This window comes from Chelonoidis abingdonii, chromosome 10 (assembly GCF_003597395.2).
Source record: "Chelonoidis abingdonii isolate Lonesome George chromosome 10, CheloAbing_2.0, whole genome shotgun sequence".
Classification (NCBI taxonomy): Eukaryota; Metazoa; Chordata; order Testudines; family Testudinidae; genus Chelonoidis; species Chelonoidis abingdonii.
In genome coordinates, this window is record NC_133778.1 from 51145938 (window position 1) to 51159164 (window position 13227).

At 47.3% G+C, this 13227-nt stretch overlaps 1 protein-coding gene across 1 annotated transcript in view; it reads right to left on the reverse strand.

Annotated features, from left to right (window-relative positions):
- KCNJ3 (potassium inwardly rectifying channel subfamily J member 3) overlaps positions 1-10040 on the reverse strand; it is a 207130-nt gene extending 197090 nt beyond the window's left edge. The window contains exon 1 of the mRNA XM_032763877.2: positions 8260-10040. Within this exon, the coding sequence (XP_032619768.1) occupies positions 8260-8946 (687 nt within the window). The 5' untranslated portion in view covers positions 8947-10040. The remainder of the gene's footprint in view (positions 1-8259) is intronic.
- Positions 10041-13227: the final 3187 nt, after the last annotated feature.

Genomic DNA, 13227 nt, shown 5'->3' on the forward strand with positions numbered 1-13227 from the left:
TAAAAAGTTCTCTCTTGTGTAATTTTGGCATGTCTCTGCAAAGGATTATAAAAGCTGAAGCTGCTTTTAGAACTTGCCATGATTCACAAAGCTTAGCAGATATACCAATGTGAGTGCAAGAGTCCGTAGTCACTTTTTATGCGTGGTTTAGAAGAGTGAGCAGTCCATGAGTGAGATTTATTGTGGCAAATTTTGTTGAATATAAATATTTCTGTGAAGAAAACTTGGATTAGTAATCAATTTAAATAAAACACAAATGCTCGTAAATATATGGAAATAAAATCACATAAAACAGGCAACAATTAAAGGCATTATATTAAAATTGTACTGTAGAATGTTCGTGCATACTGTGCCACACAAACAGTAACAGTATGAGAGTTTGTGCATTATGTAATTTGGACAGGATTGTGTGTCCCAGAGCTGACATGCATAGGGTGTGCTCTCCCCACACACATTTATCCCTGACTGTGAAAGGATGAGATGGTTTGTGAAATATCTTCCTCAAATTTTTCAGATCTGGTGAGAGACTCTCATGAGGAATGGGGATGTGTGTGTGGAGTGAGCAGGAGCAGTGCCAGGTTTTGGTGCCCTAGGCAGGAGCCCTTCCATGCTCTGGTCGTTGGTGGCAAGTCTGCGGCGGGGGGGCGGTGGGGTGATCCTTCCGTGCTCCCGGTCTTCGGGGCACTTCAGCGCGGGTCCCGAACGAGTGAAGGACCCGCCGCAGAATTGCCGACGACCCTGGAGCGCGAAAGGACCCCCCGCCGCCGAGGGTGGCAAAATGCCGCCCTCTCCAAATCCTGACACCCTAGGCCTAGGTCGCCTAAATGGAAGTGCCGGCCCTGGGAGTGAGCTAAAGGAGAAGGGTAAGTTAGGGCCAGAAAATGGCTAGAAGCTATGTACACTGACCCAGCTAACTCTGCAGGGTTATTCTGAAAAGTTTGTGAATCTCTTTTCACCATGGATCGTCCAACATGCGCAGGTTCTGGGAGCTGAGCCCAGAGCATGCTGACAAAACTTGGCTCTTATATAGAATTATTCTGACAAAAAGTTCTGCAGTAGAGTGGCCTTGTAGACAAGGGAAACTTACAAAAAGAGGACTGAAATGTGTAAAGTCTTTTTAAAAAAGTTTCCCATTCCAGTATAGTACTTGGAAAACATTTTCTCTGATTTGTGAGACCTATGTTAGGATTTTCTTTATCTGAGGAACACAGGCGATTCATTTTAGAGGTTAGTGAAACATTAGACTCAGACTTAAGGTCAGAAGGGACCATTATGATCATTTAGTCTGACCTCTTGCACAAATCAGGCCACAGAACTACCATTCCACTTCTATAACAAACCCCCATAACCTATGTCTGAGTTATTGAAGTCTTCAATTGTGGTTTGAAGACCTCAAGCTGCAGAGAATCCTCCAGCAAGTGACCCATGCCCATGCTGCAGAGGAGGCGAAAACTCCAGGGCCTCTGCCGATCTGCTCTGGAGGAAAATTCCTTCGCGACCCCAAATATGGCGATCACTAAACCCTGAGCATGTGGGCAGACTCATCAGCCAGCACCCAGGAAAGAATTCTCCTGCAGTAACTCAGATCCCACCCCATCTAACATTCCATCACAGACCACTGGGCATACTTAGCTGCTGATAATGAAAGATTATTGCCAAAATTAAGCTATCCCATCATACCATCCTTCCATAAACTTATCAAGCTTAGTCTTAAAGCCAGAATATGTCTTTTGCCCCCACTACTCCCTTGGAAGGCTGTTCCAGAATTCACTCCTCTAATGGTTAGAAATCCTCGTCTAATTTTCGAGTCTAAACTTCTAGTGTCAGTTATACCATTTGTTCTTGTTTCCACATTGGTACTAAGCTTAAATAATTCCTCTCCCTTCCTATATTAATCCCTCTGATATATTTATAAAGAGCAAGCATATCCCCCTCAACGTTCTTTTGGTTAGGCTAAACAAGCCAAGCTCTTGAGTCTCCTGTCATAGGATAGGTTCCATTCCTCGGATCATCAGTAGCCCGTCTCTGAACCTGTTCCAGTTTGAATTCGTCCTTTTAAACATGGGAGACCAGAACTCCACACAGTATTCCAGATGAGGTCTCACCAGTGCCTTATATAACTTTACTAACACCTCCTTATCTTTGCTGGAAGTACCTCGCCTGATGCATCCTAAAACTGCATAGCTTTTTTAACAGCCATATCACATTGGCAGCTCATAGTCATCCTGTGATCAACCAGTACTCCAAGGTCCTTCTCCTCCTCTGTTACTTCCAACTGATGTCCCCAATTTATAACTAATGATTTGTGAGCACCTATGTTAGGTATTTTCTTATATCTGAGAACCAGCGATTCATGTTTAAGAGTTAGTAGAAACATTTAGAATCTTCAGACTTTAAGGTCAGAAGGACCATTAAGAATCATTTGTCTGATCCTCTCTTGCACAAATCAGGCACAGAATCTGCAGCCAGTACCACTTCTAATAACAAACCACTAGCGGATTCTCCACCGGGCCCGTCCACTACAGAACGCGCGCTATGCTCTCAAGACTTCGGAGTTATTGAGGTCTTTTCAATATGTGGGTTTGAAAGAGCCTCAAGGCGCAAGAGAATCCTCCCACGTCAAGGGGTGACGACCTCATGCCCATGCGCAGGAAAGAGCGAAAAGACCTCCAGGTGCCTCTGCGATCTGCTCTGAGGAAAATTCCTTACCCGACCCAAATAGTGGGGACAGCTACTCCTGAGCATGTGGGCGATCATCAGCCACACCCGGAAGGAATTCTCTGCAGTACTCATGAATCCAATCCTCATCGTACCTTCCATCACAGACCCACTATCGCGCTACTAGCTGCTGATAATGCAAATATTAATGCCGAAATGTAAAGCATCCCATTCATAACCATCCTTCCATACTCATACTTATGCAACTTAGTTCGTTAAGCCAGAATTTGTGCTTTTGCCCACTCTAACTCCCCTTGGAAGCTGTTCCAGAAGCTTCCACTCCTCTAGAGGGTTAGAACTCTTCGATGCTATTTCTCGGCAGTCTAAACTTCCCTTTATAGTTTATACCATTTGTCTCTGTTTCCAATTGTACTAAGCTTAATAATTCCTCCCCTTCCAAATTTTAACCCTCTGATATATTTATAAAGAGCAAAACATATCCCCCTCAACGTTTTTGTGGGTTAGGCTGAGAACAAGCCAAGGCTCCTTTGAGTCTCCTGGATAGCGATTAGTTTTTCCATTCCTCGATCATCCTGTATGCCCGTCTCTGAACTGGCTTTCCAGTTTACTTCGCTCCCTCTCTTCAGAAACATGGTGAGACCAGAACTCCACACAGTATTCCAGATGAGGTCTCACCAGTGCCGTATATAACGTACTAACACCTGCCTTTATCTTTGCTGAAGTACCTCGCCTGATTGCATCCCAAAACGCATTAAGCTTTTATTAACGAGCCATATTCACATTGGCAGCTCATAGTCATCCTGCTGATCAACCAGTAAACTCACAGGTCCTTCTTCCTCCTCTCGATTGACTTACCCAACTGGATGACACCCCCCCCCCCCCCCCCCTCCCCAATTGATACTAATATACGTGGGGCATGGGTCACTTGCTGGAGGATTCTCTGCAGCTTGAGGTCTTCAAACCACAATTTGAAGACTTCAATAACTCAGACATAGGTTAGGGGTTTGTTATAGAAGTGGATGGGTAGGATTCTGTGGCCTGATTTGTGCAAGAGGTCAGACTAAATGATCATAATGGTCCCTTCTGACCTTAAAGTCTGAGTCTAATGTTTCACTAACCTCTAAAATGAATCGCCTGTGTTCCTCAGATAAAGAAAATCTAACATAGGTCTCACAAATCAGAGAAAAATGTTTTCCAAGTACTATACTGGAATGGAAAACTTTTTAAAAAGACTTTACACATTTCAGTCCTCTTTGTTAAAGTTTTCCCTTGTCTACAAGGCCACTCTCACTGCAGAACTTTTTGTCGAATAATTCTATATAAGAGCCAAGTTTTGTCCAGCATGCTCTGGGCTCAGCTCCCAGAACCTGCGCATGTTGGACGATCCATGGTGAAAAGAGATTCACAAACTTTTCAGAATATACCCTGCAGAGTTAGCTGGGGTCAGTGTACATAGCTTCTAGCCATTTTCTGGCCCCTAACTTACCCTTCTCCTTTAGCTCACTCCCAGGGCCGGCACTTCCATTTAGGCGACCTAGGCCTAGGGTGTCAGGATTTGGGAGGGCGGCATTTTGCCACCCTCGGCGGCGGGGGGTCCTTCCGCGCTCCAGGTGGTCGTCGGCAATTCTGCGGCGGGTCCTTCACTCGTTCCGGGACCCGCCGCTGAAGTGCCCCGAAGACCGGGAGCACGGAAGGATCACCCCCACCGCCCCCCGCCGCAGACTTGCCACCAACGACCAGGAGCATGGAAGGGCTCCTGCCTAGGGCACCAAAAACCCTGGCACTGCTCCTGCTCACTCCACACACACATCCCCATCCTCACTGAGAGCTCTCCACCAGATCTGAAAAATTGAGGAAGGATATTTCCACAAACCATCTCATCCTTTCACAGTCAGGGATAAATGTGTGTGGGGAGAGCACACCCTATGCATGTCAGCTCTGGGACACACAATCCTGTCCAAAATTACCATAATGCACAAACTCTCATACTGTTACTGTTTGTGTGGCACAGTATGCACGAACATTCTACAGTACAATTTTTAATATAATGCCTTTAATTGTTGCCTGGTTTTATGTGATTTTATTTCCATATATTACGATGCATTTGGTGTTTTATTTAAATTGATACTAATACAAGTTTCTTCACAGAAATATTTATATTCAACAAATTTGCACAATAAATCTCACTCATGGACTGGCTCACTCTTCTAAACCACGCATAAAAAGTGACTACGGACTCTTGCACTCACATTGGTAATATCTGCTAAGCTTTGTGGAATCATGGCAAGTTCTAAAAGCAGCTTCAGCTTTTATAATCCTTTGCAGAGACATGCCAAAATTACACAAAGAGAGAACTTTTTAATTCACAGATCAGCATTGTTATTGAAATGTACCTCAGGGCTGAACGCCTTACAATAATTAATTTAAATATAAGGTTAAGCTAAGATCAGTAGTCTGACCTCTAACTGGACAGCAGAGCCTAATAATGTAAAGCAGTTCCATGGTTTATTTTGGTACCCTTTAAAGACTAGATGAACACCACCAACCTGGTTATTTCACACATAATTTATTTTAGTAATTTAAACTATTGATAATAGAAAACAATCCCCTTTACCAGATATGGAAAATATATAACTAATGTCTGATTTAATTATCAAAAATATCTAAAATAGCTGCCAAGGAGGGAAGTTAGAGTACCTCCCTTAACTATTTCAATTTTGATCTATGGAAATTATCCTGGCAAAGTAATAAAGAAGCAACTTAAATTTCTTTAAATTTTTCTATCCTATGATGCGTATTAGAAATTCACTGAATTGAGGACAATGTGTGGAGGTTAGACTTTACCATGAATTAGTATGTAACTATGGACCTGGTTCTCCAAATACTACTGAAAATAGAGAATAATCTCATTTGGAAATGTTTGTTCAGGTCCAAATGCCACAATCCTGCCACTGAATCCATGTAGTGAGACACTTGCACTGGTGTTCATCTGACTAGGCAGTGTGCATCGTTGATGGGTCCAGAGCAACGGGGACACCCCCACAAGTGGGGGGGAGAGGGAAAGATCTGAAGCAGGAGCAGCTGGCGCACAGCTCCTGCACTTCCCCAGGTTCTCCCTCCCCATAGCATGTGTGTATGGGAGAGGGGGAACGTGCTGCTTCTTCTCATTTCCCATCCCCATTCCCTGTGCTGTGGGGCAGGGGCAGGGGCCTGTCCTGCCTACTACTGCTGCTGCCATTGGACATGGAGGGTGGGGATGGGCCAGCTGTTTATCTCTCCCCTACAGGGCAGTAATAAGGTGGAGACTGTGTCTGTTTGGTGCTTGGGAGCAGCCATGTTGAGCTTTTTTCCAGGCCCACCCTTCTCTAGTGAGCTAGATCTCTTATGAGAAAGGTGACTGCCAATTTTTCTTCAGGCTCTGGAAGGGATTTTTCCCCATAAGACAAAACTGTCAAATTTCTATGTGGGATTTTTCACCTTCCAGCCATCATCCTGGAGGTCCAGATTTAGGGTTTAAATAACATCTGTCATGACTTTAAAAGTTTCTAGTACAGTTGGTGGGCTCAAAAGTGTCCAAGGTGAGGTCCATGTAACCCAAGGGGTTGCTTCAGCAAGGACCCCCAGAATAGCATTGCACAATGAGGGGGTACGCTCCCATGTCTCACACACCATGAGGTCCCCTCATCTCTTCTACCTCCTGCATGGAGGTGGAGGAAACAGGTTGGGACCCTGGTTCCCTCACTTCCACTCTCATGTCTGCCAAGCTGGAGCCATTGATGAACAGTTGAAACCTGCTCTAGAATAGCCCTGCCAGGTAATTTACAAAGTTTTAATCAAGTTGCAGCCTCTGCATTTAACCATACTGTGGCATTTAACTCACTGTTTGGAAATCAGTGGGATTCTGCCAACACTTTTCTCATTGTAGGATTGGGGCCTTAGTTAAAACCATGGAACTGCCATGATTTTAAAGGACTTCCACAGGGGTAACTGAGAGCAGAATTTGGCTGGGGGGCAGGGCAATATCTTAACCATTGTTACCAATAACCCTTGAGAATATTTAAAAAAATATTTTTAGTTTTCAATATTTTAGTGTAGTGAATATCTGTTTTCTGGAGGATGAGTATTTATAGTCAGATTCTAGTCAATTTCATTTGCAGACTACTATAATCTAGGGGCTTCATCCAAAGCCCATTGACTTCAATGGATTTTAGATCAAGCTCTACAAAAATACTGAAATGTCTGAGTTGCAAACACTTCAGGTGGATATTTTAAAATATGTACTGTTTACCACAGAATTTTTCTTGTAGAACACCATAGAAATATTTAAATTGCTTTTAGGTTTTGGACAAAATTTGACTTGAAACTAAGTTTATTTTAGGTCATATAAGGATGTTAAACTATATTTACAATGTTAGTTAAACGATCAGTTTTCCTTACAAATCATCTATACAATTTTAAATCCCACTATCTTGAGATTAGGCCTCCCATGAAGTTAATGAACTATCTGCACATATCTCTGTGACTAGCCCTCAATATTACTCAAAAAAAGATACACCAGAAAATTCACAAAACAAAAACAAAAGTTAAAACAATAACCAGAGATTCTGAATGGAGATTGCTTTCTTTAAAAATAGATCCAGTTTACTTAACAGCTCAAAATGTAGACTGTATAATGTTAAGGGCAGGAATCTACCTATTCTGTCTATAAAATGCACACATATTACGGTACTGAATAGACATAGTAAACAAACTGGAAATGTATTGACAGCAAACTATAGTGTAAAAGGTGCAGAAGTTAAAGGTCAACTGTAGAAAATACACTTGTGCTTCCAAGATACTCCAAAGACTGAGGCACAAAGAAGCAAACAAAGAAAAATGTTGATTTCAAAAACTGAGCTGGATGGAGGGGAGTTTAAAAGTTAACTATGACTTGGGAATCTAATGCTTTGAAAGTGAAGATGAATGAATGAAGATGAATTCTGATAGAGTGGGAATGCAAGTACTATGGAGAAAGAAGAGAAAGGTGGAAATGGGAGTGCTCAGAAGGTGATGGAGCTGAGAGTGCTGTAAAGAAAGAGGAGAAAGGAAGGAGAAGCAGAAAAAAGACAATGGAAAAGCTCTGGAGAAAAGAGGAGGAAGGTATTGAAGTCAGAAGTGGTAAGGTGAAGAAATCATCTTGAATGCTCTCTGGAAGAGGTGGGAAAGTAGAAAGGGAGCTGAGAGAGGTCTGGGGAGAAGGAGGTTGATGAAAGGGGAAGAAAGTCTGAGTGCTTCAAGGAACGGGGAAAGGTACAGGAAAAGGTGAGAGAATTCTGGGGAGAGGATGAAGGATGAAATGAGAGTGCTCTGTGGAGGAAGAGGCAGCATTAGGACTACAGGAAACAGTGGAATGTGCAGGAGGTGTTAATGCAGAGGAGGAGGAAGAGATGGTGTGAAGGTTCTGGAGAGAAGAGGAAAGTGAAGGAGGAGTTGGATGGGCTCTGTGAAGGAGACAGCAGCACAAGAGCTGTGCGGAGAGATGAATGGTTCATGAGGCTGCTGACCACCAAGGAAAGGGCAAGAACAGGACCATGAACTTACTTTAAGTAGCTTGCAGCGGATCTGCGCGGAGACCATGTGGCTGTTGCGAAGGTTGCCAACCCTGAACATAAGGGTAAGTTTGCCGTCCCGCATGGAGATGACAGCATGCTCACTGAACATCAGTGTCTCTGCCCGCTTCTTAGGCTGGGACATCTTGATAAACATGCAGCCAATGAGGAAGGCATCCACAATAGAGCCCAGGATGGACTGGAAGAGGAAGAGGATGATACCCTCGGGGCACTTGTCAGTGATATAGCGGTAGCCATAGCCAATGGTGGCCTCAGTTTCAATAAAGAACAGGAAGGCAGAGGGGAAATTGTAGACATTGGCCACACAAGGAGTGTAGTTATCATCATGGGCTCTGTTCAGATCACCCCGCATGTAGGCGATAAGCCACCACATGGAGGCCATGAAGAGCCAGGCCACAGTATAAGTGAGAATGAAGATAAAGAGGTTCCAGCGCCACTTGAGGTCCACCAGGGTGGTGAACAGGTCCGACAGGTAGCGGCTTGTCTCGCTGCCCAAGTTGCCATGCTGCACATTGCAACGACCATTCTTGTCCACAAATCGCTGCCTCTTTCTTCTAGGAGCAGCTGCTGCTGCTTGCTGCTGGTGGAAGCCTGAGCCACTGGAAGAGGTGGTCACTACCTGGTAATCGTCCCCAAATTTCCTTCGGAGTGCAGACATAATATGGAGGAGCTAGCCAGAGTCACCAGAAAGGATGCACCACTAGGCTTGCACAGCACTAGGGGGCGAGGATCTGCCTCTCCCCTTCACTCTCTACTTTTCTACTCTTCTCTCTCCCTGCCTCTTTCCTTTCCTGTTTCTCTGCCCTTCTGCACTTTTCTGTCTCCCTTTCTCTTTCTGATTCTCTTCTTACCTCCTAGTTTCTTTCCCTTCCTGCTTCTCCCCTCACTCTCCTTTTTTCAGATGCTTCCTCTTTTTCTTTTTGCAACCCCTTAGTTTCCAATCGCTCCCTATTTAATAGGCAGAACCTTCCCTTCCCTCCCCGCCCCCCTTAAAACCAGAAGCCACACAAAGACATGCAGTCCCGTTTTACCTTTGTGCAGCTCGCTCTGTATCTCCCTTATTCCACTTCCCTCTGCTGCACCTGTATGTCAGAGGGGGAAAACCGATGTATTCCGAGTAAACTAGCTGCAAAGCCTGCAATGAGAAGGACAGGTGCTTTCCCCACTCCTCCCTGTCTTCCTGCTCCTCCACCGCGCTATCCTTTCGCGAGGACAGGGCACAAAGGCATCTCTTCCCAGGCTCAGTGCACCCCTGGTAAGGCGGGGAACGGCAAGGGCAGCCTCCTGACCCCCTGCCCTTCCTAATCCCCCCACCCAGCAAGTGAGTCTCTTTCCAGACGGGTGTCACTATCGGCTGTTCAGCTGGGCACAAGTCAAGCACATGGGCGGAGAGGCGATCGGCGACCACCAGGCACCCCAATCCCCGGGAGGAAGCAGCTTCCTAACTGCGGCTCAAGACCTGCTCCTCTCTCTCCTCAGCCCCGGTTCTGTTGCTTACAGGACGGCTTGAGATACGGGTCCCCCATTATCCCCCGGCGGCGGCTGGTAGCAAGGGGGGACCCCCCGGGAGCCCGGCTCGGGTAGCTCAGCAAGAAGGACCCTGTTGGCCTGGCGGCTTCTCCCCTTCCTCTGCACACCGTGGGGTGGGGGTTACAGCCTGTCGGTTGCTCCCGTTCAGGTTTTTAGCTGGAACGGGAATTATGCTCCACGGGTTTTTTCCTCCTCATGCTAGCGGGCGGCGCGATTCGCGGCGTGGCGAGGCAAGGCGGCAGCAGCCCCGGGGGTGTGCGCGCGACGGCGCGTGCGGGGAGCGGCGGAGCTCGGCTAGCCCCGCCTGCCCCTGCCTGCTCTACACCTCTGCTGCTCTTCACTTGGCTCTGCAGTGCTGGGCAGCACCGGAGCCCCCAGAGCAACGGGCTGCCCCCAGCGGCTTCCAGACCCGCCTCCCGCAGAGCAACAACCGCCACGGAGGAGGCAAACGGGCTGCGGCTTACGGCTAGCGGATCACTGGCTCGGAAGCCGACAAAGTGCTGCGATCGTGGCACATCATCAAGAGTAGAGGCAGCGCTCCGTGCACATGAGTTGTTCGCCGCCTAATGCAGAATATAAGAGAGAGTCGCCACGTGATTTTGCCCACACGTGAGGGGCCCAAAGACCCTCATAGTACCGCAGTGGTGCGCCAGGCTCCCCAGCAGTATGTTGCCTCCCCGCTCTATACACCGCCCTCCTCCTCAAATAGTCCCTAACTCCCCTCCTCTCAAACCTTCCGTCTTCACCGCTTCACACCCCAGCGCTGCTCCTTTCCTTCAGGTCTCCCACCTCTCTTCACACGCCTCCCTCCGGCCCAGTCCCTTTCCCCAAACACCCCTTGCTGTGCCCCAAGCCTCTCAGTTCTCCCTGCACTGCCTATCCCTTGTTCTCCTATCCCTGTCTCCCCACACTCCTCCCTCTACCCTCCCCTTCATAACCCCCTCCTCCCACTCTCCCTTCCATCTAAATACCCCTGCCTCCCTAACGCCCCTCCTCCCAGTCCCCCTCAGCCAAAGCAACCCCCCACCATGCGCCTGGCCCTCCAGTTCCTCTTCGTGCCTTGCCCTCCCTAGGTCCTCCCAGTCCCACCTCACCTTTCCCAGGTTTCAGCTTCCCTCTCCTACCGGTCTTGTATCCCACCTGTGAATGAACTAGGGGGTCACCAAATGAAATTAAAAGGCAGCAGGTTTAGAAGAAACAAAAGGAAGTATTTCTTAACACAACGCACAGTCAACCTGTGGAACTCTTTGACAGAGGATGTTGTGAAGGCCAAGACTATAACAGGGTTCAAAAAACAACTAGATAAATTCATGGCGGTTGGGTCCATCAATGGCTATTAGGGATGGTGTCCCTAGCCTCTGTTTGCTAGAAGCTGGGACTAGATGGCAGGGGTTGGATCACTTGATGATTATCTGTTTTGTTCATTTCCTCTGGGGTACCTTGTATTGGCCACTGTCGGAAGACAGGATACTGGGCTAGAATGGACCTTTAGTCTGACCTAGTAGAGGCATTTTTATGTTCTTTTCACACACATGGGGCTGTGCCTGGGCAAGCTCCCCATCTTTCCCTCCTGGGGGTAGTGGGGAGGGGAGTTCAGGAGTGCCTGGGGCTGGTGCAGTCTCCTCCCTGTAATTTAGTCCAGCTCAGTCTCCTGGCTGGCTCCTCTGCTCTGATCTAGCAGGATTGACTTGGGGAGGGGTGGTTGGGAGGCCTTTCAGCTGCCCAGGAAGGAGGCAAAACAACCCCTAGAGCAGGGATACTCAGACACCCCTAGAGCAAGGCTACTCAGACTGAGGTTCTGGAACTGCAAGTGGATCTTTAATGTGTCTCCTGCAGCTCTTTATGGCACATGATATTAAAACACTGTGTGGTTGAACATATAGTACAATAGTGAAGGAAACAATGAATTCACAAGACTGTAGGTCTTTCTGGTAATGTTGATTGCTAATTTGGTTCCTGAATCACTAAGGTCTGTGTATCACTGCCTTAGAAGCAGGAGGGTGTATTCCACTGAGCCCAAGGGTTCAACAGTTGATGGGCAACAAGAACCCCCATGCTGCAGCCTCCACACCCCTCGCCCCTATGAAAGGTCAGGGGATGGAGAGCAATACCCTCCCTCAACATTATGCTCATGCAATCACCTGGTCAATACACTCACAGCACAGAGATGGGACACCATGGAGCTTTTTTTTACTTTTCTAATAAAAAGCTGATGTTTTTGGGCTCCAGAGATAACACTATGGTTTGGGATTGGACTGATCAGACACTTGCTATTCTAAGGACCCATCTGGTTGAACCTTTTCAGCATGAGGGCCAACTACTGTCAGGGGGCACAGATAACCACTGCTTGGTTATGGCTGCATTGAAAGAAATAGCAAAGAGTCCTGTGGCACCTTATAGTCTAACAAACCTATATATACCTGCCCCTGGAAATTTCCACTACATGCATCCAACAAAGTGGGTATTCACCCACGGGAAAGCTCCAATACATCTGTTAGTCTATAAGGTGCCACAGGACTCTGCTGCTTTTACAGATCCAGACTAACACGGTTACCTCTCTGATACTTGAAAGAAACAGTTACAGCAGCAGTTTGCGCTGACATTTTTATTTTTTACAACTTAATAGCTGGTTGCTTAAAGTTTAAACGTGTGTGGAGGTGGCAATAAAATAATTTCCTGGGTTAGTTCCTTTAAAAAAATACCCTCTTTGTGTTTAAAAAAAGCACTCATAAAATTTCCTATTGATGAACTTTTACCAGTGTCACTATTTTTTGCCCTGCCATAACTTTTTGAGGGAATCCCATTAACTCATCACATTTTACACAGCTGTCCCTTCATGCACCTACTAGTGCCCACAGCCGTTCGTTTCCTTTCTTTGGCTTCCCCCCGCTTATTCTCCATAACACGTTTCTTTAAGGAGGCTGAGGGAGAGCCTGGTCTGCGCTGGCTGCTGCTGGTCTTCCAGACTGTGCGCCTGCTTTCCTGCCTGCAGCTGTGATCAGCACGCTGCCTGCGGACCCAGTAGGCACCTGACGGGGGGCTGGAGGCCCTGGGCAAAAGGAGTGAAAGCTTGGGGAGCTGCAGTAGGAGTGCAGCTACTAGCTGGGCTCCTGACACAGCTGAGGTTGTAGCTCACCCCTCCAGACACAAACGCGGCCACTCAGGAATCTGCCCCGGGAGGGGAGCAGCCCTGTGCTACGCAAAGCTGAAGCGTAGGAAGGCGGGGAGAAGCACCTGGCAGAGGGAGAGCAGGTGGAGCTGTCACTAGATTGAGGGGGAGCACGGCTAGCAGCCCACTGGTGCCCCCACTGAAAAGTCCTTTAGGCTCCTGGGTCGACGGGCGGGTGGCGGTTCGCACCCAGCGACGCTTCGCGGCTGCAGCGCAGCCGCCGCTGCTCTTCCACGTCCC